A 25631-nucleotide genomic window follows, 5' to 3' on the forward strand; every position below is an offset into this window, starting at 1 on the left:
TAGTTAGCTCATAAAATGCTTTTTGGCTTATGAAGTTACACTGGCTTAGCTAACTGAGAGTATTAAGCTAGTTAGCGTATTACTTAACATCTATAGCAGATGTTAAATGCATTCTTTACACTTTTGCTTGCTTTTCTTGACTTAAAAAAAAAAGACACCAATCTCTAAACTCTTAAAATATAGATCGTGCTACAGCTCACATTGTCATCAGCCTCACAGATGTGCTGTGGATAGTTATGGTTGCCACGCTCTGTGTGGGGAGAGGTGTAGAGAATGGTCCATTGAACCCTTTTATACCATCCATAAAAGATACCTACCCCACACATATTTCACCAGTCATAAAAGTTTATATCAAGGCATTTAAAATTTATATTAGCCCATAAAATAGTAAACCATGTTGAGCGAATTAAGCATGTGAGGTTAACTACCACCAGTTCACTGCCAGCACTTCATCATTCCTGCTCTTTCACCATCTTTTTACTGTCACACACACCTAAACTCTTCATCGACAGGGCACAATGGCTGCTCCAGGTCCTGTGTTAGCTAGAACTTCCATCTCTTTCTCTCTTTATCATCCTGTTCTCTTCTGTCTCCCTCCATCCTTTGGGAGATAATTTGGTTCTGACCCCGATTCTCCGTCTGGTAGGATTTGATGCTGCCACAGCCAAAAGCAAAGGTCCGACTCCCCACCTTCAAAGACATTGTGTTTTCACGGCTGGGAGCTGGACTGAACGCTGACTTGCAGGGCCTGCAAATTTGAGACGAGTGTGTGTGTGTTTGTGTGACTGAGTGTGGGTCTGCATGACCGTATTGGATCATGTGAAAGTGCAAGTGTCTATGAAAGGGCCTGGACAGACTGTGTCATTGTGTCTCTGAAAGCCCATTACTCTGCAGGTTTGTGTGAATTATTGGTTTTCAGGAAGTCAGCTATCGCTGCAGGGATAGCACTCACTGTGTTACACTTTGAAAAGCAGGGACAACTCTGCTGGAAAGGCCAGCACACTGAAAACTTAAACTTTGTGTAAAGTCTAACGAGTATAATACAGTAACTCGACACCAACTTTGTTGGTCTATTTGTTGGTTTGATATGCAAACCAAACAGTATGTAGATAAAACAGAGAATCTATTTACTTCCTTGTTTCCTCTTGAACCAAGCAGAGGCCCATTTCACAGAAATGTTTTGAGCACAGCTAAAAGGCATTTGCTCACAATGTCCCCAATACATTTAGAGACCTGCAAGGAAAGCATGACATTTGTTTCTTTTGATGAAAAAGCAACACGACATCATCAAATTGCCGCTCACATGTAATGGGACAAAGCTAAAAATCTTTGACCTTGAAGATACACCGATCAGCCATAACATAATGACCACCCGCCTAATATTGTGTAGGTCCCCCTTTCGCCACTAAAACAGCCCTGACCCATCGAGGGATGGACTCCACTAGACCTCTGAAGGTGTGCTGAGGTATCTGGCACCAAGACGTCAGCACTGCGGATGCTTGATTGGATTGAGATCAGGGGAATTTGGAGGCCAAGTCAACACCTCGTTGTTCCTCAAACCATTCCTGAAGCATGTTTGAAGTTTGGCAGGGCTCATTATCCTGCTGAAAGAGGCCACTGCCATTAGGGAATACTGTTTCCATGAAGGGGTGTATATGGTCTGCAATGATGTTTAGGTAGGTGGTACGTGTCAGAGTAACTTCCACATGAATAGCAGGACCCAAGGTTTCCCAGCAGAACATTGCCCAAAGCATCACACTGCCCCCGCTGGCTTGCCTTCTTCCCATAGTGCATCCTGGTGCCATGTCTTTCCCAGGTAAGCGACGCACACGCACCCGGCCATCCACATTATGTAAAAGAAAACATGATTCATCAGACCAGGCCACCTTCTTCCATTGCTCTGTGGTCCAGTTCTGACACTCACTAGGCACTTTCAGTGGTGGACAGGGGTCAGCATGGGCACCCTGACTGATCTGCGGCTACGCAGCCTCATACACAACAAACTGTGATGCTCTGTGTGTTCTGACACCTTTCTATTAGAACCAACGTTAACTTTGTCAGCAATTTGAGCTACAGTAGCTCTGCTGTTGGATCAGGCCACACAAGCCTTCCTACACGCATCAATGAGCGTTGTCAACAGTTCACCAGTTTTCCTTCCTTGGACCACTTTTGGTAGGTCCTGACCACTGCAGACCGGGAACACCCCACAAGAGCTGCAGTTTTGGAGATGGTCTGACCCAGTCGTCTATCCATCACAATTTGGCCCTTGTCATAGTTTGAAGACAAAATGTTGCTGCCTGACACATCCCGCCCACTGACAGGTGCCTCTTTAACGAGATAATCAATGTTAATCACCCGCCCTGTCAGTGGTCTTAATGTTATGGCTGATCAGTGTACATGATAATTATATCATTAGTATAGTTGTGTTATGAAAGCTACATACTGTTAGCACAACTTGTGATTTTCTCTGTTGCCTTTATTAGATCTGTATTGTTCAACTCTCTCTCTGAATATTCCCCTTCTAGATTAAATGTACTTTACAAATAATTCCTCTCTCGCTGTCATCTGCATGTAGTGAGTTTGCTTCTTCATGTTTAATTAGTCGCTCCGCACTGCTACAGTGTCCTCAGGCAAATATTTGCACTTTTATCTCACTCATTTAATGGGTTGTCATCCATCAGTTATTCTGCACTTTTTAAAAGTGTTAACCTTCTTTTAGCTACAAGAGGTTATTTGATTGAAAATTTGGAACATATTCGAGTATCTGCTGAGGTTTATTCCTCATTAGCAAATGTATCATGAGCTTAGAATCAAATTAAATGTACGTGCAATGTATGTGCAATAACTGGCACTGTTTTGATGAGGTGAGCAGCTCGGTGTTTTTGGCTGCTGTCTTCTTGCTGATTTATTTTTAAGACCGTGCAAAAATGTGTGAGCTTTTTCCAGTCAGAGGTCTGAGAGAGGACTCTCCTGAAGGTGATGCTGTTCTAACCATGACATGATCAACATTCCTCAAATTAATTAAACAGCACCCATGCGTGCCACAGCTTTGCCAATTTCAACAAACTATATATTCAGTTGGAGAATCTTTCATACGCCTAAAGCTAGTGGATAATATGAAGTCCTTCAAGCTGTAAAATTAATTAAATTCAGTAATTTCCTCATATTTCAGTCACCAGCTTCTCCAGCAACAGAAGTTTTGAAGAAACTTGCCGACAAAAAACAGAACTCTGGGCCTTTTGGGCCAGACTGAAATGAAATGAGGGAGCAGGTGGAGGGCTTTGTAGCTTAAAGATTTGATAAGCAGCAGATTGGAGAAGTATGTGTGTGCATGTTTAATGCGTGTGTGTTTACATTTAAAACACAAAAAGTGCAGTTATACTGTGTGTATGTGAGAGAGGAAGGAGCTGTATTGGCTGTGTGTGCAGAGGTGTGTGTGTTTGTGTGTAAACATTGCTGTTCTCTCTGGAAAGGTGTGTGTGTGTCTTGTTTTATACCTCAAAAGCGAGTCTCAGCAGCATGGAGTGTTTATTATGTATATTCCTGTGTGCTTATTGTGTGTGTGGTTTTCTTTAGTAATCAGCAGGCCTGCTGCGCCGAGTTTCCCTGTTATTTCAATCCAGTCGGTGTTTGTTTGTGGCTCTATGTGAGTACTTCGGAGTGTTGGCAGCAGCAAAGGCCTTCTTCTTCAGGTGAAGTGGAGAGCAGTGCTGCTGTAGAAAGAAGAATATTTTAACAGACATTCTGAATTTTTAACGAGGCCTGTATGGAGATAATGTTCCTGCTATGAAATAGTGTGCACAGGTGGCAGAAATAAGCAGTGGGTTTGAATACTACGTTTGCCTATAAGGAACTTTAACAGACCATAAAAGGCCACCATTTGGCGATAAAAAAAAATCCTTTTTTCCCTTGTGTCCTTGATCAGAATCACTGTCCTGCTGTTTACAGTTAGAGTCGTCACTGTAAATACAATCAATGTTCCATTTGGAATCGAGTTTACTGGAGAAGGGAGCCATAACACCAGAAAATGTGTCCCAATGCGAAGTCTGCCCGACTTTTAACCAGCCGATAAGGGTAGCAACCCAGACATTAAGCCAACTAAAAGAACCAGGATGGGCTCACACTTTTGTATAAGCAAAGATAAGGATTTAAAGGAACACGTGGAACAAGACACTTATGAAAAGGCTAAGCGTTCAGTGAAGAAACCCCTCCCATTGTGCCGTCTTCCTAATACGTATAAGTTACAAAACCTACTACATATCCATTAGTGGTCACCCCAACCCAACCGCATTGCCACCTTCAGGCTCTGTTCATGCAAGCAAGTACCAGAACCAACCCCTCCAAGCTAGCTCTCACCACCAATTTACCCACACACAGAACTTCTTTGTGCTATCATATCCTTATGTAGGAAACGCAACTATTCCAGCGTTATACATGAAAAAGGAATGGCATAGAAACAAGTATTACATCTTACCTTTGTTGTGGCCCCCAAGTAACATTAATTCCCCTAATCCAAATCCACTGACTTGTTGTAACCGCTTCGTCTGACATCTCCTTTACCGCAGGCCCTGTCCATGCACTCCCAGTTCTCCCAGTAACAAACCCGGACAAACCTTAACTTTCAATCCTCGCTGTTCAGCTGCGGCTGCCAAATCTGCATGTCTAAGCTTCTATCTATCATATCTAAGAGTCCTCCCAGGGCACCGTCAGTTCTATAAACTGAACTATCCGCTGATTCGCGGACCATAACACCATGTCAGGACTCAAGTTAGTGCAAACTATTTGCTGTGGAACAAGTTTTCCTCCCAAATCCACCTGCATCTCCCAATCATTAGCACCATTTAGGTGGCCTGATTTGTGCCTGCTTAAAAGCCTACTTCCTTTACCTTTTCTCCCTCTCACGGACAAATTTAATGGCTGCACTCTTTTCCTGATTCACCTGTCATCTACCTTCAATTCCATGCATTACCTTCTTCATAAAACATTAAACTTGCTGAACTTTTTCAAAGAACCATGAAGTTTAAATGGATGGCAGAGAGTGTTCTCATCAAAAATAATCTGTGACCTCTAATGGCTGTGGAATTTATTATGGGATCAACGGAGGAAGTCAGGTGTTTCAGGCACCTGGTCAGGATGCCTCCTGGGCCCCTCCCTTTGGAGGTTTTCTGGGCATGTCCAAGTGGGAGGAGAACCCGGGGCAGAGCCAGAGCTCGCTGGAGGGATTATATATCCCCTTCTGGCATGGGAATGCCTCGGAATCCCTCAGGAGGATCTGGATAAAGTTGCCGGGGAGAGGGACATCTGGGTCACCTTGCTGAGCCTGCTGCCACCACAACCCGGCCCTGGATAAGCGGAAGATAATGGATGGATGGATCATTACTTCCATATGTAATTACACATCTGGTTAACAAGTTTTAGTGCCTAGTACCAACACTTATTTGTCCTTATGGGTAGCAGGACTAGTTGGAATTACTTAGTTGGAGTTCAAAGCAATTTGAATGCCCCCCATGCAATAGCTCAAGCAAATATTTTCCCAGTTTTGGATTAATCTTCTTATTTTAAGTTATAACCAACAGCCCCATGACTTTATTGGATGCTTTCTGGAAGTCTTTGTTGGGGTTTTTGCTACATCATGAGTCTTGTTGGGCAGTAGAAGAAAACCACTGGCAGGACTTGATCAGTCCTTGTGTCATACAGAAAAAAGAGGAACCTGAAACGTTGCTGCATAAAGTTATATTGCTCAAAAACTATGCAAGGTAGCTTCACGGTTTATTGATTGCGTAAGCTTCAACTGCTGAACAGTTTGTTCCCGGTTTTAAATGAAAATGTGATGGAAATTCAACCGAGCATACAGTATTGTATCTATCATATGAACAATACCACTTACTGTAGTGTATAAAAAATCCCCAGTATAAGATGGTACATGATGATGATTTTCTTCACTTCTAACCTCAGTTGACGGCTTGTCAAAACATTTATTGGAAGGACTGTGACGAAACCTGTGTTGATAAAAGGTGTTGCTGTTTCCCAGTCCATCTGTTTCTGTTTGTGTCCCTCTTTGTTCATGCGTTTTGTTGTGTCATCTCCGTCTCTCTGTGTTTTCCACTGTCTATCTCTCTTTTTCTCGCTTTCATCCGTAACAAAGTGACACACTGGGTAGAGTTTTGCAAATCCAAAGCTGACTTTGATACACACATACATTAAATACTGTAGGGCCACACTATTACCTGCAGCTAATGATGGAGAAATGTTAACGTTGGGAATGGTTACTGGGTGTGATGTGAGAGGCAGAGACCTTCAAAAGCCTTTCAACGGCACCGTGAATATCTGCTCTGGTGAGGATGAAACACACTAACTGTCAGAAGAGATCAGGTAGCAGGGGAAATGTGCACACACACACCCCTTACTAACCATATTACATGCCAAGGACTCTCTCGGTTTCATCATAACACACACTTCCCATAATGATTGACAACTCAAAGAGAAACACAGCTGTAGATTTCAAAGAGCGTCTGCGCTGCAATGGATTTAAGTCATTACAAATCTTCAGGGACATCATACGCACACCTAGAACATGTAACAGCTAACCTGCATGAACACTCACGCTTTAGAGAGATTATCTATGCTAACTCTTACCTGACTCCCCGGTCAACTTGCACGCCAGTGACATGTGAGGGACGGTTTGGTCAATCTCCTGCCTTGTGTGGTGTCAAGACTCATCACTAATGCAACACAGGAAGTCATATAACATGTAACGTCTGATGATCCGATCCGACACATGCTAAGCAGCTTCTTCAAAGGTGCTTTCGCTGGAAGAATGATCAGATCCGCAAGTGCTTAGGCAATCAAGGGCATCGATGACAGCAGGAATGCTCAAGTTGAAACCAAGTACAATCCCTCTTGTCAAGGAGGGAAAGCGGTGAAGAAAATCCAAGATCAGCTCTGTTGGCTTGACTTTCACTGCACAAACTACAAACTACTGAAACTACTGAACTACAAAAGCTACTGAAAATCAACCGCCTTGTTCCTTAGGCCATAAGACAACTCATCTTCCTTGAGTTAACTGTGCCCTGGTAGGAGAGGATGTGGGATGGACATGAGAGATGAGGGGCAAAGTACCAGGAGCTGGGTATTGATTGCCGCAGGAATGGGCGGAGGACCTGGTGCACTTTGGTCAAGGTTGGAAGTCCAGGGTTTTGCCATTTTTCATTCCCTCAGCAAGGTGTACGGAATGCAGTCATCATGGGAAATAGCAGGAAAAGAACATCAACAACAGCCCGAAGAAGAGGTGGCAGAGAAGGAGTTGAGATGATTCTGCCTGAAAAGGAGTGACCAGTCTTGTCCGTAGGATGCCATTTGGACACAAGCTGAGGCTTCATTAACCTGGTCGCCTGGACGAGGGTATCTTTTGTCAGACCTGGAACACCCAATCACTCCAGGGTATAACACCAATGATGTGTCCAAGTATACATCAAATTTAACCATGCGGGGTAACCTTCTTTCTTGCTACATGAATAGCATGTTACTTCTGATGTGACAGGAGTTTTAAGTATTACAAAATAGAAACATATCACTGAATTGTTTATGCATTATTTAACTCAAATTCTCAACCTTATTCCAGCCAGGAGTCCTTACAGAATACCATTGCTTTCCTCCAGTTAATAGTCCTCGAAGTTGATGAAAAATGGGCAAGCGTAAGGATGTGAGCAACTTTGACTTTGGGGTGTACCTACCAAAAGTGGTAGGTGAACCAGAGACAGCGTCCTGCTACAATGGGCATGTGGGTATTAGAACTGGACCATGGAGTAATGGAAAAAGGTGGCATGGTCTGATGAATCATGTTTTCTTTTACATCATGTGGATGGCCGGGTGTGTGTGCGTCGCTAACTCGGGAAAGACATGGCACCAGGATTCACTATGGGAAAAAAATAGGGGCAGCGTGATGCTTTGGGCAATGTTCTGCTTGGAAAACTTGGGTCCTGCCATTCATGTGTTACTTCTACATGTACCACCTACCCAAACATTGTTGCAGACCAAGTACATCCTGTCATGAAAACAGTATTCCCTAATGGCAGTGGCCTCTTTCGGCAGGATAATGCGCCCTGCCACACTGCAAAAATGGTTCAGAGATGGTTTGAGAAACACGACAATGAATTCAAGGTGTTGACTTGGCCTCCAAATTCCCCAGATCTCAATCCAATCGTGCATCTGTGGGATGTGCCGGACGAACAAGTCCGATCCATGGAGGCCCCACCTCGCAACTTACAGGACTTAAAGTATCTGCTGCTAACGTTTTGGTACCAGACACCACAGAGGTTGAGTGGAGTCCATGCCTCGATGGGTCATGGCTGTTTTTGAGGCAAAGGGAGGACCTACACAATATTAGGCAGGTGGTCATACTGTTATGGCTGATTGGTGTATATCCATTGACATTTTACTTACCTACAGTTCCCACTTCAAGCCGTGACAAAGATTAGAAACTTGCGTGTTGCTGACTTTAGCTTAAGTGGAGAATTTGAGTTGAGAACCATTTACTTTTACTTGCCCATGTTTATCCTGCTACTGCTTGAATTTAAATTGACATATTCTTTTAGCCAATTTTGAATCAGACATTTTTTTTTTATTTTGCCAAAGGAGTGTTTTTTCAATTTAATTGGATCCACTTTCCAGACACAAATCTGAGATGTAGGTGGATGTTGACAAGCCGCCATACAGGCTTAGAAATCTGCATACAACACTAATGTATGTGAAAGATTTCAAATTTAAGAGAACCAGTCAATCTAGTTTCATTTTGAAAATATAATCAAGTGCTGTTAAAATGATGGTTTTAATCTATTCAATTTAGTCCAATTTTAGCAGATGTCTGGGCAGCTTTCTGAGCTGCTCTGTTATCCAACAACAAACTGAGATTTAGAAGGAAATTAAAAGTAGAAAGCCACAATCCGTGAAATCAATTTTACTTTCATCATTGTCTCGTATATTTATGGCATGTGGAGAAAGAGCTAACTCAGGACCTCTAAAGTCCAAGGGATCTGCCTACTCTGAGCCAGCGTGATGAACCACTACTGTCCGTAATTATAGCTTCAAACTATGTTTTCTGGCTAAATTTAAACGATGTGTCTCACATTCAGACAGCAGGGGTCGCCAGAGGTGGCGCATTAATGGTCAATTCCCCCAAATCTGTCATAACTAATTTCAGTCTTTGGTTTCAGACTAAACAACTAAACAAGTCATGGCTGCGTTTCTTGATGAACACAAAAGTTCCCGTCACACTCCTCGCCGCAGACTGGTCCTTTTTCTCTGACAAAACCCCGATAACCCTGAAGGATTTGCTCGCTCGATAAATGCGTCTTCTTCTTTGAGCAGAGAACTTTTTTATTCCAAAATTCTCCTTGAAAACATTTTGAGTGTAATTCTCAGAACTTTCTTAAGTGCAGGGTCGGACTCATATCCCCCTGCTTTATTGAGGTCAGAACAATACGCTGCTTTCAGAATTGATGTTAACTCAGTTTCACCTTGAACTGTGGCTCAAAATGATGTGAATAATTTGAAACTGTCAGTGCATTTTATAAAAGGAGAGGCTTCATTATAGGACTTTAAACACATACAGCTCCAGGTTGAATTAAGGTTAGTCAAGTTTGAAATTGTGTGGTTGACAGAGAGGAAATAACCTTATTATACTGATTGAGCAAGACCTCACTCAGTATAAAGTGGCTTTTTCTAAATGAATTTAAACTAGTTTGAAACATTCAGAAATATAAATATGCTTTGTTAATATTCCTTCAGATTTTTTGTATAGGTTCGAGTCTTTCAGTACACTCACCATAATGACTTTAAGCTTTATTAGATATACCGTAAACTTTGGTGTGTAAGACGCACTTTAAATACATTTTTTTCCCATCTAAAAATTGGGCTGTGTCCTATATACCAGAGCAACCAATCTACCAGTATAAAATGCAGAGAGAGGTAAGTTATTATGTTGCGGTATTTTACCAAAGGGCTGCTAGCTACCGGTAGCTAGCAGGATTGCAAACTCCACATAGTGAAAACAGATGGTAGGCTGTAAATTGTGTGTTTTGAATGTGTTTTAAATAAAACTAAATTGAAATAACTTGTATACACGTTTTTATTAAAGGCCTAATATGCGACTTTTACGTCCAGTAGATGTCACACTTGAGCACCAGCATGAAACCAAAACAAACTGTTTGGCCAGACCTCCACCTCCACATCAGCCAACTCCCCCAACCTACAACCTGCTACTTTTTCCCCCCGGCCTGTTCTGCTGTACCCTTTCGGAGACATTTCTAAGTATCATGTTCTACTAAGTAGCAGCAATTGAACATAATTATAACGGTCCGTACAGGCTCATCTAGGCAGAATGCATGTTACAGCTCGAGCTGCAGTAGACCGCAGCTCGCATCGTACGTCTGACGTTAGCACAGTTTAGTCTACTATGCATGTTGCTACAGCCCTCCGCTAGCTTAATTACACAGAATGACCGTGATATGATAACGCTACAGGACACTCAGCAAGCGTAACATTCAAATAAACATTGAGTTAGCTATCGGCCCTAATGTTACTCTAGTACACTCACATGAAACGGGAGCGCGGAGAGCTGACAACAACAAACACAGAGGGAGTTTGACTTCACTCTCTTTTAAGGAAGTAATTTTTCGAGGATATATTTACATAGGACATACTTGATTTCAGATATATTAATGTGTAAAATATTGCATATTAAGCCTTTAATAAATAGCTATAGAAAACCTTTTTCCCTCTGGGATACCCCCCAAATCAGACTGCGACTTATACTCCAGATTTTTCGTTACTTTATGAGGGGCAATTCGTCTTAGGCAAAAGTGCAACTAGTTAAAACATAAACAATGCAACACCAAGACTGGCAGCCATACAAACAAATCTAGTACAGCATCAAAAATACAGTAAGGCACAAAAAGTCAAGATACATTAAATAATATTCTTAAATATACACAAATGTAGAAACATAGAAACACTCGAAGACTAATAGGCTAAAAAAGAAAATAAAAAAACAAGTTCACTGTGCATGGGATTGGGTCAGCAGGGGTCAGGTTTGGCTGCTTGTTGGTTCAGCAGTGTGACTCATGTTGGAATGAAAGAAAGCTTCCTGCTCTGGCACTTCCTGCTAGGACCAGTGAATGAGGACCAAGATGCAGAACACAGACTCAGGGCCTTACTCAAACCAATCCCCCTTCACACTTCCGCTCCATTTGTGCGCTCGCGTGGAGGCTCCGCCACATTGATTGATGTCCAAAACCTCTGAGTGTGGAGTGGGAGAGAGAAGAGAGAAGTGCCGTAAATTAAAGTTCTGTGTTATTACCTGTATAAACGAGAACTGCTTTAGTTAAGATAAACATAAAATAATAAACTAACGTCAGTGTCTGAAAGTTGAGATTTAGAAGGAAGTGAAACCATGGTTACACACATTTCCTGTCTCCGTCGGAGTGAAGGGAGCTCGTCCCAAAGCTCGGGGCTGTATTTAAGCCCTTCACCTTAATGAAGGATGCTCCATTCTATGACGTCAAACTGAGTGTGTTCCGTGAGTGGGAAGGGTCCAGTTTGAGAAAGGCCCTCAGAGATCTTGGGATAGTGATGTAAATGGTTTAGTGTCTTGCCCAAGGACACCTCGACATGTGACTGTAGCAGTCACATCCGATCGAACCCCCAACCTTCCAATTAAGAGATAACCGACTCAACCACTGAGCCACAGCCGCTCCCAGTGAGGTAATAAGGTTCATTGCAGGGAAAGGGAGATGGATGTCGTCCAGAAGGTTGCAGGGGGAAAGGACATATGGCAGACCGGGGCCAGGCGAAGGTAAGAACCTGGAAGGCAGATGGTTTGAGTGGTGATCCTAAGGCACGGAGAGAACAGGATAAGAAATCACAGTCAACAATACGGAGCCAAAAACTTCTTAAGATTTCAAAATCAATGGAAGGCCTGAGGCGTAGTCTACCGCAGTAGCTGAAACAACGATCAGGCGATGAGTGGATGAAGAACTGGGGTCGGTACTGTTGGGTTGATGAGTAGACCCCCTGACAGTGGTTGTGACCCCGCGAGGTCTCAGCGCCATCAGGACTTTGGCTCAGTGTCTCCTCTGTGTCCCTCTGTCTTCTTAATGAGCTAATGAGCCCGTCCCTCTCTGTTTCTCTGAGCGCTTCAGGCAAGACTCTCCAGCTGTCTAACCTTACAATGCAGATGATGTTACACACACACTCCCTGTTACAGCCTCTAACCAGCTGATTTGTCAGGGCCCAGCCAGGCAGAGGGGGTAAATGCTCCCAAGTCGCGCTTGTTAAATCCCCCCTGATGCTAACGCTGAGACGGAGGGGGGGGGGTGCACAATGATTACATCAAAGTGAGTCCAGCTGTCAGGTTTTCTCACCGGCCGCACCTCATCCAGATTTCATGACTTCTGTCCAAAGGCGTGTGCCGTTCCTTTTTGCTCTCCTCCCTCAGTGTCCATTGCTCTGATTTGCCCACTTGTGTTGTCGTCTCTCCTCCTGCTCGCTCAAGTTACTCAGCAGCCTTAGGCCCTGATAGAAATCGCTTCATTTTTACTGTGGCTTTTATCTCTCTCTCTTTATCCTTTCAAGGCCACAAATGGAGACATTGCTTTTTTTTTCCTTGAGCTATGAATTAAAAGAGAAAGAATGAAATGTGAAAGAATTTTCAGGTGATGGCTTTTTCCTTCTGTCTCCATCAGCATGTCCTAAGAAAGACATTTCGAAGACGCATTTTTATTGTCTTAACGATGCAGTTAACAATTGCAGACAAAGAAGATTTTTCAGTAATATTCGCATATTATTGGCCTGCAAATTCTGCCCCCCAAGGCTAGTATAGCTTTATGGCGGCAAGTGACTCTACCTGACTGCACTGCTTGCTTTCAGCTGCATCAGAGGTGTGTTTAGTTACCTCTGTTAAAAACGTTTCCTGTTTCCTTTTCCAAAACCCGATAGTGTTGTGTCCTCAACCTAACCAAACCGTGACTTTTTCACAACATTAACCACACACTTTCTTCTGTTAAGGCACTACTTGGTTTGGTAAAGATACCAAATGTACTTGTTCAGGTTCAGGAAAAATATCATGGTTTTGGTCAAATATCAAAGCATGGTTGATGATTAGTTTCTCACAGAACTCTAACCGTGGTATCCTGGTTGGAAGTCCTGTGGTTGACCTATTGATGCTCCTAGCTCATCAGAACTAGTGGAAATAGACACATTTTACTGGGGGAATGTACTTGGGTCGGCTTCTGTATGCGGAAACACGGAAGTATAACTTGAGCCTGAGATTCGTAATAGTTTTCAGCGTACCGATAGCTGCTAAAGACACAGAAACACTCTTTAAAAACCGGTTATCATGCATATCAGCGTATCATATCCTTCCTATTGGCTGTTTTGGTGCGTTCAAGCGCACTACATTATATTCCTCTTTTTATGAACACGTTTAAGAAACATTCTTAAACAGCTGTATGTGAATTCCCCCAATACAAAAGATCTTTCAAATCTGTGTTGGTAGCTGTTTCCTCCCGACTTCACTGCAGGGATGGCGTTCCCCGGCATTCCCCGGCATTCCCGAGCAATCCCCAACAATAATCCCCCCTGTTTCTATCCCTTGGTTGTAATAGCAAATCACAGCAGAGGAGGGCAGAATTAGGCAGAGGTTTTTTTTGGAGGAAAAACACTTCAGCCAGAAGCTAGTTAGCTTAGCTTAGCTTTGACAACAGCCAGCCTGGCCTCATCCAATGGTAGAGTCCAACCAGCACCTTTAAAGCCTGCAAAATAACATCCTTTATTTTGTTTGTTTATTCGACCAATAACTTTAGAACCACAATTTGCTGTTTTATTGGACATTATGTAAATATTTATTGGCTTTGAGCCCTAACTATGTGGAATCACCAATGGTTGCCTGGCAACAGCTCCCTGAAATACTGTTTGACGCTGAGTTTAGGGATCGTTTCTCTCCCACACAGGATCAGACTTGTGATCAAACATATTCATCAAATGAGATCTGTTGTTACACTGTGTGCCACTGCTAAACAAATGTTTGGTCCATTGTATTGAATGCAGAGACAAGGCAGCCAATCGTACGCTTACAGTAGAATTAAATATTAAAGCTTACACAGAAACACTTGAACAGGAAGTCATTTCCACAGGGGAGCAGAGACAAGACAAAAACAAGGATTAAAATCATTTATTGATGCTTTCTTAGATATATTTGTTTTTATATATATAATATATATATTTATAATTAATATATAACGATATATAATATAATTAATATAATATACTTTACAACAATGGAACTTGACGACTTTGATGATGTCATTACAGTAACATGAGAGGTAATCACACCAGCAAAAATGGCACTAACACATCTACTGCTTCCCCTTGGCAGTCGTCCCATCTGCATACAAAGAGCGAGCCCAGGCTGCCCTTATTAATTAATCACCAACTACAAAGTGAATTATTAACCACTCTTAGTATGTTATGTTCACATATTATGCAATATGCATGTTTTTACGCTTTTAATTATGACAAAGAGACATTGTGGAGGTCTTGTATAAGCATTCCTGAATGGCCTGTGATGTTTTATGCATGGCCCCGGACCCGCGTTTTGGTGTGTTCTTGAACGCAGCGTGCAGAGAGAACAGCGTGTTCAGCCTCGCGTGGGCTGACTTGGTGGAAAGTCTTGACCTTGTTGGGTTGCCAGAAAGTACCTGTGCTGTTCAAACTGGTTTAATTCAAGTACATGAGAGGTTCGAATCAACAGTCAGGTCGATGTTGCTGTTGAAGTGGTGACCTGGGAGATTGAGTTTTTTATTTTCGCTGCTTACGTGATGCTAAGAAACTTTTGTTTCCATAAAATCAGACAGATTTACACAAAATATTCGCTTGCTGTCTCAATTGCCAAGACAGCAGCTTATTATGCAACCAGCAAGTTTGGCCTTTTAGCTCCATTACACTGCATCCCTGCTGCCTTTTCTCTGCAAATACAACAGCTACAGGATATATTTCACTGTAAACACACAGTAATTACAAGCAGGATCGATGCGTTGGTCAAAAGCATTGATTTTCTGCTGGGGGAAAAAGTGGTTGCTACTGTAGTGTGTAGTTACTTTTCACATCTGAGCGTGTTTTCAATACGAGGCAACATTTAGTTCTTCAGACGTGCAAGTGAATGGCAAAGCTGGGAGCAAATTCCACTGAGCACTTGAGGAAACCCCGACACATCTGTGACTTCTTCACGCTTCTCTTCTATTGACAGCCTCCGCTCTCTGCTTATCCGTCCTCCCTGACATTTAGCTGTCCTGTCGGTATACTGTATATGTGTGTGTGCATCCAGTTTCTCTTTCTGCCATTACATGACCATTTCATAATCGCATATCAAGGTACGTTTCATGCACATAGCCACAAGGCGAATACTGATAAGCATGCATACAGAACTATCTTATCTTGCACAGCCTTGCTCGAGTACAGGAGGAGAGAGAAGAGCGGATGCAAGAGGAAAGAATCCGTCTTGTGCCCCGCATCAGTATGCTGCAGCCGTCTCCGCTCTGCCCTGACGTTCCTCTCTGCAAACAAAGAGACAGCACCTGGCCTCTTCATTCCTCCTCTCCGTCTCCACAAGAGGATGAATCTGTCATCATGTCCATTAGTGTTATTACTGCTCTGACATCCATGAAAGCAGCCAGGGTGTCCCTTATTGTGTTGACATAGCATGAAACCCACGCTGGCATGCACAGTCCCATCTGACACATCAGATTTAGCCGCTCGTACCGTGTCTATTTTACTCTGCGTGCGGCATAGCCTGGTTATCCGCTCCTACAGTACCCTCCTATACTTAGATACTTACCCAGTACTTTGAGCCACAGTAAACCTCTTACCCTCCCCTTTTTGGAAGTTCTCCCTGGAAACCGTACTGCGTATCATCTACCAACTTTTTTGCAGCAGCGAGATGTGATTATAAATTTGCAGCCAAAAGCAGCAGATGTGCTTCTGTTTTAATTGAATATGCATCTGTGGAAATTAATCACACCACGTTTTCCACCTGTTGTTGTGCACAGTTTTTATTTGGTACACAGTGATGCACACACAGTGACTAACTGGGCGCTAGGGTGCAACAACTTCAGCGAAAGTGTTGTTCACTACAGTTGAAGGCACTCATATTTAGTAGAATGACGGTTTGACTGTGACGAGGCTGCTTCCACAACTCCAAGTGATGCAAAGTGTCTGCTGCCAGAGAGTAGTAAACAAGTAGTAAACAAGGGCGTAACCATGGTATAGACATGGGGGGGGGGTTCTATGATATTAATATTCAAAAAGACGCTCATTTAGAACATCGTCTGGACCATTTAAATGCACATCTAAAGGAATAGTCTGTGATTTCTCTGAGATAGTCGCTGCCCCTCTACTTGCTTTTGTTTTGGTCAGGTGCTTACTGTTTACTATCTTTGAACACGCCTATAAATTAATAGTATGCCTTTTCTAGTAGTAGCCAGTAGGATAGCTTCCAATGGCGAAAATATTCTGATTAAAATAACAACTAATGCTGTTCTTGAACAAAAGACAGATGACTAACCCTTCGATTCCACAAGATCCATCTCCAGCGCGTTCCGTGTGCGCCGCGACCTCCCAGAAGCGTGTCTCCACTCTGCTCCGCTAAAGTTATGCGCCGGGTCTATTTTTGACCTAGGCCGCTTCAAACACGCGTCAAGCTTAACAGAGCAGATCGTTGCTGCTTAACCAGCGCTCCTGTAAGCCAATGTTCAAATTAGGTGGCGTGTAGTCTTCTAGTGTAGTGTAGAATTTTGTCATATCAACGTCACTGCTGTTGGGCAGTTACCTCGTTTGAGACAAATACGAGAAGTCCCAATGGAGGGTGCTGGTTTAGCTCAGTTGGTAGAGCAGATGCACCATATACAGAAGCTACAGTCCTCGAGGCACTGATCATCATTTGGTGCATGTAGCCCCCCACTCGCTACTCCCCACATTTCCTGTCTCTCTTCAGCTGTCATTTCCAGTCTTTAAAAAAAAGTCCCATTGGGCCTCAGATGTTAACAATTAATAAATCAGCATTTCACTGCTGTCATTTATGAATGAATTTTAATCTACAGTTTCTAATTGTTGCATTTAGCTGCTGTCTAGAGTCCATTTCTCTCGTACAGTAGAATCAAACTGTATTTGTAGACATGACAGTTGAATTCTCTTGTGTTTGGGGATTTCAGATGAAAAGAGAAACAGTAGTTTCAAAAACAGGAAAATGTTGGCCGTCCGTAACGTTTGTTCCACTTCCAACACTAGAATGTAAAACTGAGCCGTGCCCAGGCTTTGTTCTTGCTGGACAAGGATTAGCCATGCTAGCACGGGCCATGTGGCTCTCTGCCTCTGCCTCTTTAGTTTCTCAGCGAGAGAAGTGTCAATGCTCAAGAAACATCGGATCTTTCTAAAACATCAGCAACCAAATGACAAAATAAACCTACAGTATATTGAGGTATTTTAATCCTCAAAAATGCACATTTCTTATTTATGGGATGTGGGACTTGGAGGCCTGGTCTTTGGCTGTATTATGGACACTTTAAAGTGCTTACACTCTGCTGTGCTAACCGTGGGAAAGCTCACAGAGAACATCTATGAGAGGTTTGATCCTGGCAGAGAAACAAGAAAGAGTCTCTGCAGAGTCGCAGGGTTTTATGCAGCTTTTTACCTGCAGGCTGCCTGTGTTTATGAGACCCACCTTCCTCACTCAGAGCTGTGCAGCTCAAATCTCCTCACCTGTCAGTCATCCTGGAGAACTCTGACTTGAAACAACTCAGTTCAGCCCAAAAAATCATTGAAAAAACTGACAGCAAACACCTTTTTTTCCCACAACTTTTTAATAAAGCAATGGAAACGGTTATTGTGTTTGGAGCTGGTCTTTTTTGCTGATTTGCTGTGTGACCTTTCTTTTGCTGTGTTGTGTTTCCCGGCCTCATTCTTGGTTCTACTTGTAACTACCTTTCCGACTTACCTGCTCACAATCACTATTGTTCAACCAAAAAGGCTTTGAACACTGAAAGAAAAGTCAATGTCAGACAAGTTGTTGTTGTCGATTGTATAGATTTGGTAACAAATTAAAGAGAAACATTAAAGGGTGCCAAACTTATTTAAAGAAAATGGTAAAATTATTAGTAGCAGTAGAGCATTATTGTTAATGTTTCAAGTTTGCACATCTTTAATTTTGCGTCTTAAATCTGGTTAAAGCTGCTGTGAGGAACTTTCGGTTTGTGTTGATTTTGGCGCCCCCTGTGGACAAAGCCGTACCTCTTATCTCTTTGCTGATTTTGTCCTGTACATTATTAAGTTGTGTGTTTTTTTAACAAAAAATCACACCCTGCTTTCTTTAACAGTCTTATGTATCACTCACTTTAAATGTCTGCCCTGGAAAATGTAAACAAAGGCAGTTAATTGCTTTTTCTGACACCTACCCCCCGCCAGCAGTTTCAGGCAATTAAAAATAACTATATAGAAATAATCGATCTTGTCGCTGATGGTCTGGTTTGCTTTTGTAGGTCATACAGAGTAATCAGAATTAATTTCAGTCTGTTTCATAACCATCAAAAAACTCCTCACAGGAGCTTTAAGATGATCTGGCTCAAGTTTTAAACCAGTTTTACTGCCTATATTCCTTACAGGAGTGAGCAATATGGCCTAAAAATTATATTGTGATATTTCACAACATTTTCTGAAAACGATATTCATGACGAGATGGAAAAAAAAACCTGAATAATGTTTTATCTGTGATTTCAGGCTATATATAGGTAATTCCTTGATTATTTCATTCATAAAGCCCATAAACGTCTGCATGACATATTAGGAAAAGTCTCCAATGCTTACTGTGCAGGCGTCACATCGCTGCCACCGGTGTTTTCCGGTGTTTTCCAAATCAGCACGTAATGACGATGAGCGCTCTCTGTGCAGTAAAATGCAATACTTCTCCTTGTCTTCAATTCTTTTGCTTATATCTATCAAATACTGAAGTCTGCTCTCCGCCAGATGCGCTCTCTGCTCTCAGCTGAGCGCCCCCGCCTCCACACACGCCGCGCATGCAGGGGCAGGGGCAGGGTTTACACGAACAGACAGGCAGCTCTCATGCTCGTAGTGATTTAAAGTGGAGGTGAGTGCTTTTAAAATGAACAGGAAAAGCAAGACGCAACTTGTTAGCCGTCACTTTCTTGCAAATTGTGTAAATGATGTTGCTTTGTTGGAGGTCCGACCGCTTGTAGCCAAACCACTCCCACACGACCGACGTAGCGCCCTTCCTAGCTTTAGCTTTGTTTCTTAGATTTAGCAAATACTAAGTGACTACAGTGTTTCTGTCAGAGTACAGATAGAAATGATGGCACAATATCTACTCCTCTTTTGGCGCAACTTCGTAACAAACAACCCGTTAGCCTCTTAAATGCTAACCTCAAGCATTCTGTTCTCAAGCATTGCTAACTGTGTCTGTCTGCTGCCTGGTGCAGGGCAAGTAGTGTACAGTGGATTCAAGTTATTTCTTGTTCTGGAAGCAGCTGTCTGTTGCATGAGAGACGCCACTGATCACAGCGGTGAGAGTAAACAGAAAGTGAAAAGGTGTAACCATAAAACAAAATCAATTAGCTCAAAGATGCTAAAAAGCTCCACAGAGAAGAGAAACTGCTGAGTCAGGTTAGAAGCAGGATTGTTCCTATGTGCAAACCTTATACATACACATAGTGATGAAATGCATTATTCATAAAAATATCCATAATGGCCGCTTTTATATACTCCATTAAAGTATTATTTTAATGTGATAAAAAAGTGCAGCTTTAACCTCAGATTCTTTCTCTGTTCTCTCCTTCTTGTTCTGTTTCTCTCTCTCTCTCTCTCTCTCTCTCTCTCTGTTGCTCTCGCTCTCTCTCTCCGCAGGATGCCAAGTTTGTGGAGGAGCGCAGGAAGCAGCTGCAGGGCTACCTGCGCATGGTGATGAACAAAGTGATCCAGACACTGCCGGAGTTCGCAGCCCGCCCCACGAAAGAGACCCTGCTGTCTCTGCTGCCTTTCTGTCTGTAAGTGGACACACACAGGCATGTTCGATGCTGCGTCCGAGCCTTTATGTGAGCATGTGTGGTTGTGTGTGTGTGTGTGTGTGTGTGGGTGAGAGAGAGAGAGGAAGGAAAAGTATGCCAGTAAACCGTATGTGTGCAATGTTGAAGGAAGGAATACAAACAGGAAGAGACAGGAAGTGTGATAAAAAGAACGGATCACAAAACTCACAGTTCAGATCGTTTCACGGATTTAAGTCACAGATCGGATCAGCAAAAAAAGACTAAACATATTTAAAATAAAATCTTAACTACACAACCATTCACAATACATCTCTATACATCTATACAATGTATCGGATCCTAAATTGTCTTTAAAACTTGACATTGCTAGTATTTCAATAATTAATTCAAGCAGAGTTCAACTCACATATTATTTCAGTGCTGTTTAAAAAATTAAGACCACAACACCCTGTAACATAACAAGACTAGGTCAAAACCTAGAATGTGGCCGACCGCGTCAGGCCAATGTGCGCTTTTGTGGGAACACTGGAAGCACGGCGTGTGCGTGACGCCTGCAGGACGTGTTCATTTTCATTCAGTCATTTCAGTCATCACAATACTGGCGTGCCGAAAATGAATGAACGAACGAATGAAAATAAGAGGCTCTGCAATTTTTACCGCGAGCCGCGTGCTGTTCTCGGTCAGAATACACGCTGAAAATGAATTGTGATGAGTCCTATTGATCTCTGACAGCAATATTAACATCTCCTCCTGCAGTAAAAGTCACAGGCATGGAGAGTAAAATCGGTCAACACTTCCGGTATGCTTTTTCAAAGTAAAAGCCTGATCTGGAATTCTCACTCCCCTCGTTTGTACACAGTACTTTTATTTTGAAGTGTTTCCCAGGCCGTTGTTGTTGTTATTTTTTTAACTTTATTTGGCTCTGAAAGTACCATCACTCACTCACTCACTCACTCACTCAGTCACATACAGACCCATGTGTAGGGCGACCCCAGCGGTCAGCCAAAAAGCTGTTGATTTGTATACCTGTATCTGTGTGACCCATCTCAGAACATAACAATTACAAACACTGAACATAAATCCTTCTGTAGCGCACTACAAGAGAACATAATACTAACCTTTATTTATAGAGCACTTTTCAAAATAAGAGCTGCAAAGTGCTTCATAAAGGCAGCAACGTAAAACAGGCAGGTCTGAAAATCCAATTGTAATCTACAAAAAGTTTTTCACACAGGGTTATGTGGGTTATCGTACATACAATAAAATAAAGTCACTGACGTTAAGAGAATGATAGTTATCACAGGCATCCACCAGCTGGTACTTTCAAGTAGAAACCAGGAAGTCCTGTTTGACACAAAGCAGTTAGTGTGCAGAGAAGTACGCACACCTCGCTAGAAATCTTAAAACAAGCCTGGCGTGTTTTACAGTAACAGAGCGGATCTCCGTCGACTGATACACTCCCTCTCCTCGCTGCTCTCTCGCTAGGTAAGGCACCGCGAGGAAGCTAACGCTGCGGCAGTTGTTAAGCTAACGTTCTTTTTCCCCAAAAATGTGGTGTTCTTTCACTGCGTTGATGCGTTACCATGGATGTCCGAATCATCAAGTCCACACCACTAATCATTGTGCATCATGTGTAAAACGCATCATGTTATGTCGTCTCCTTTCTCTTTAACTCTGCATTGGGATTTTAATAATAAAAATAAAAATGCTCACAACAAAAGAAACAATAAAATAAAATCGGAGATTAAAAGCAGTTCTAAAGAGGTGGGTCCTGATCAGTGGGAGGTCAGGTCGGTGCAGTCTCGGATGTGCTGGGGTAGAGAGTTCAAGAGGGAGAGGTCAGCTGTGGAGAAGCCTCTGCCGCCCCAGGTTCGGTGCTTTGGTTCTGAAGGGTGGAGGGAGGAGGTTTGCATCAGAGGAGCGGAGGCTGCAGGAAGGACAGGGAGGTATGAAGGGTGGGTGAGAAGAAGGACTTTGAACTGGATGCGTATGTGGAACAGGGAGCCCAGTGGAGGTTCTGAAGGACAGGGGTGATGTGTTCGCGGGAGTGAGTGAGGAGGCGGGCAGCAGAGCTCTGGATGTATTGGAGTTTATTGAGGACTTTGGAGGATGAACCATATAGGATGCTGTTGCAGTATGTGATGAAAAGCATGGATCAGAGTTTCGGCAGCAGAGAAAGACGAGCGATGTTTTTGCGCACTTATAACTCTATTTCACACCATGAACTTTGCATGGGCCTGCAGATCCACGGATCAGCTGCGTTCCTTACACCACTATTATTCATAGCATTAGATGGTAGTTGAAACTCAAATATGACGGTGTCAACATTATAAATTTCTTTAAAAAATGTAGAGCTGCCTTTTACGATTGCAGAAATCCCTCTGGTCGCTCGCACAGGATCAAAAACAGGACAATAAATGTCACTTCTTAACAGTTTTCAGAAAGAATAAGCAGCCTTGTTCTTACAGGGTACAAACAGGGAGGATTAATGTCACTCAAAATGCCAAATCCCTTGTAAACAAACTGCATTCATTCACATATTCACACATGCAGCGTATACGTTCTCTCACACATTCGGAGTGTGAAAGCGCACGATGCCCAGGCTGCCCAGCTGCCCTCTAAAAATGAGACGTTCCAGTCATTTCCTGTCAATACTCACATCAGTATCTCGTTTACAGCGATCAGTCGGCGAGTGCGACCCGTCACACCGTCTGACCGGAATGTCATTTCCTCTGCGGAGACATCTGAGTCATCAGGCCAAGTCACAACAACAACAACAACATGGTAGACGTGGTGTGGTAGTAAATGTGTGAGTTTACGATGAAATCAAAGGATACACTTCTGCATCCATCTGTTTACGGTCTAAGAACTGATCTACATAAGACAATCCGGTTACCATGGTAACAATTATGCACATCAGCTTGTGATAGGAGAGATTTTCCAGATACACCAGAAGATGTTAAACAGAGGGGGGCTGCTCTTTTTTTTCCCTCTCTGTGTGTACCCTCTCCCTCTTATCATTACAGTGCACTTCCCCTCCTCGTCATGCTGTATGCGCTGCATTATGTATGACACATGAGGTCCGGTTGCAGCCTAGAATAATAATCCTTGTAATCAATAATTCCTTCATGAGCTCATGAGAGAAGATTGATGAATTTTAAAGCTGCGTTAAAGCGCAGCGTGACCTGCTGTCAGCAGTGGAAAGTGATACTCAAGCAATCTCATGGAGTGGAAATACTCTGTTACAAGTAGAACGTATTGAAATTTGTGCCATTCACATGTTCGCGGAAGTTCAAAAAATTCCTCTCATCTCAGTTTTCCTCTTATCTTGAGACTTATGTCGTCAAAGAAATAATAACTAAACCGAGGCCTATAAGTGCCAGTTGAATTTCAAAACCATCATTGTCCTTATCCAACTTTAGCCAGGATGGTTCGGTGTGGCGGTTGTCACAGCACTGCTGCGGTGAGCGAGCTGCCCGATTGGCCGCTGTCCTCTTCCTGCCCGCAGCCCCGGGCCAGCCGCGCCCCTGACTGCCTGCGCAGTGCTGCTGCGCACGGGACGAGAGGAGAGAGAGCAACTGCTGTTGGCAGAGGAGGCGTGAACTGCGATTACTCTGAGCAGCATACATGGGAATTAATTACAATATAATACATTTCACTGGTCTGAAAAAGACGCTAAATTTGTTGCGAGTCGCTTTTTGGGAAAGAGTTGCCAAGAGGGTCTGACACACGCGAGAAAGTCGATAAATTAGTAACACTCACAGGAATTGCCACAGGAAGTAAACACAGCTGCGTTAATTGCATTTTTTTTTTTACATTTTTTTTTTCTTGTTACAACCTAACTGTTAGAAACGCAACGGCGCGACTACGTTATCAGTCAGCTGGTAAGGTGTTAGTAGTAGTAACGTTAACGTTTGTAGTCAGTAGTGAGTTGATATGTCGTCCTTCTTTTTATACAGTCTATGGATTACACGATATGATATGCATACGTGTTGTTCAGCCTGTCCTTGGTACACTGCGGTTTAAAAGCAGACAGCAGACAACATACCGCTGTTGCAAGCCAGAGTGCATTCTCTGTATGACAGACTGATCGGAAACAGGTGAACAGGCACTCCTCCTTTTGAAATAGAACGCTGATAGTTTGCTTCCATCAGAGAAATCTCCTCTGAGTGAAGTGATGAACCAAGAAATGACGGCTTTTATTTTACCGACATAACTGGAGGGGCAAATTTGCTTTAAAACTTTTGATCTGAATACACCTAAATGATCCCACGCTCAAATATTCTCTTCGCTTTTGATCTGAACACAAGTCCAAGTAAAAGAGAGATTCTTGGTTTAGACCAACTTAAGTAATCTAGAGATGAGAAAAAAAATTGAAGGGGTTTCCATGCAAATAAAGTGTAGGATCTGTCAAACCTCCACATTAGGGAGCTTTGACAGATGTGTTCCAGGAATTCAACATGCAAACAGGAGCAGGAGCAACAGATCGTTAGCTGCTCTGCAGACGTTTACAGGTGTTTTCAATTGCCGTAGCTGATGACACATTTTCAGGATGAACGAGACCGGAGAATCCCTTCATTGCTGGGAACGACTTAATTGATTTATTAAGAAATTACATTTTAAAAAGCAAGCAAGTATCCCCATTAACATCATTAAAAAAATCAATAAACCATGTTGGTAGGTCTCCTGAGGCATTAGTCCGGTAGAATGAGAGAACATAGACCTCATCCAAAGCACAGGCTTATTATTTATTCTGCCCTCAGAGGCTTGATAATCTCACCTCTCTCTCATCTCTCCACCTGAAATAGAAACCTTTCTATTGCACGACTGTGAATGGCATGAAATATTACAGTGTCAAGACAGCAGAGTCTGACTTTTCTTTCTTCTGCTCATATTCCAAGTTTAAGATGTCATCATCCACAGGTTCATCTATTCTTTAACAGTTACTGAACGTGTTTGGGATTGTGAACACCTGTTTATATATCTGTTAGTCCTGACTTTTATCCCAGTGAGACTCTCATGTACTTGGTGGTGGGAAAAGCTGATGTTGTTATTAAAGTTTAGAATAATAATAACCTTTATTGAAAAAGCAGTTTTCTTGTCAGAGTCATAAAGTGCTTTATAATCATCTTAAAGACCCCCCATCCAGAGTAAATGAAGTGTTTAACCTTGTAAACATTTCCATGTGGGGTTCTTCATGTGCTACAAGACACATCAGGGACAACATCATCTCCATGGCTGGGCCTGTCTGCTTTTAAACTGCAGTGTACCAAGAACAGGCTGAACAACACATTTTCAGATTGGCAGGGTTTGTGACATCACAAACCTAAGGAGCCAATCCCGTTAATGGACAGAGTGACGCTACATTAACGCACTACTACTAATTACTACATTTCAAGCTAGCTACGTTTCACCAAGTTGCCGCTAAATGATGGCAGAGACGTGTTTTGTTTTCGCGACGGAGGGGGCCGTTGGCATAGTGGGCGGGGCCTATGCAGATTCAGGATTTTTTAATGAGGGAGAAAGAGG

The 25631-nt window shown here is 42.8% G+C and overlaps 1 protein-coding gene across 1 annotated transcript in view; it reads left to right on the forward strand.

Annotated features, from left to right (window-relative positions):
* The window catches only part of snx29 (sorting nexin 29), a 194254-nt gene that overhangs the window by 153653 nt on the left and 14970 nt on the right, over positions 1-25631 (forward strand). Inside the window, exon 20 of the mRNA XM_069665100.1 lies at positions 19963-20102. Within this exon, the coding sequence (XP_069521201.1) occupies positions 19963-20102 (140 nt within the window). The remainder of the gene's footprint in view (positions 1-19962; positions 20103-25631) is intronic.

The sequence above is a fragment of the Semicossyphus pulcher genome, unplaced genomic scaffold, assembly GCF_022749685.1.
Source record: "Semicossyphus pulcher isolate SPU_LCO1_2020_fin unplaced genomic scaffold, fSemPul1.0.p SCAF_16, whole genome shotgun sequence".
NCBI classification, from domain to species: Eukaryota; Metazoa; Chordata; class Actinopteri; order Labriformes; family Labridae; genus Semicossyphus; species Semicossyphus pulcher.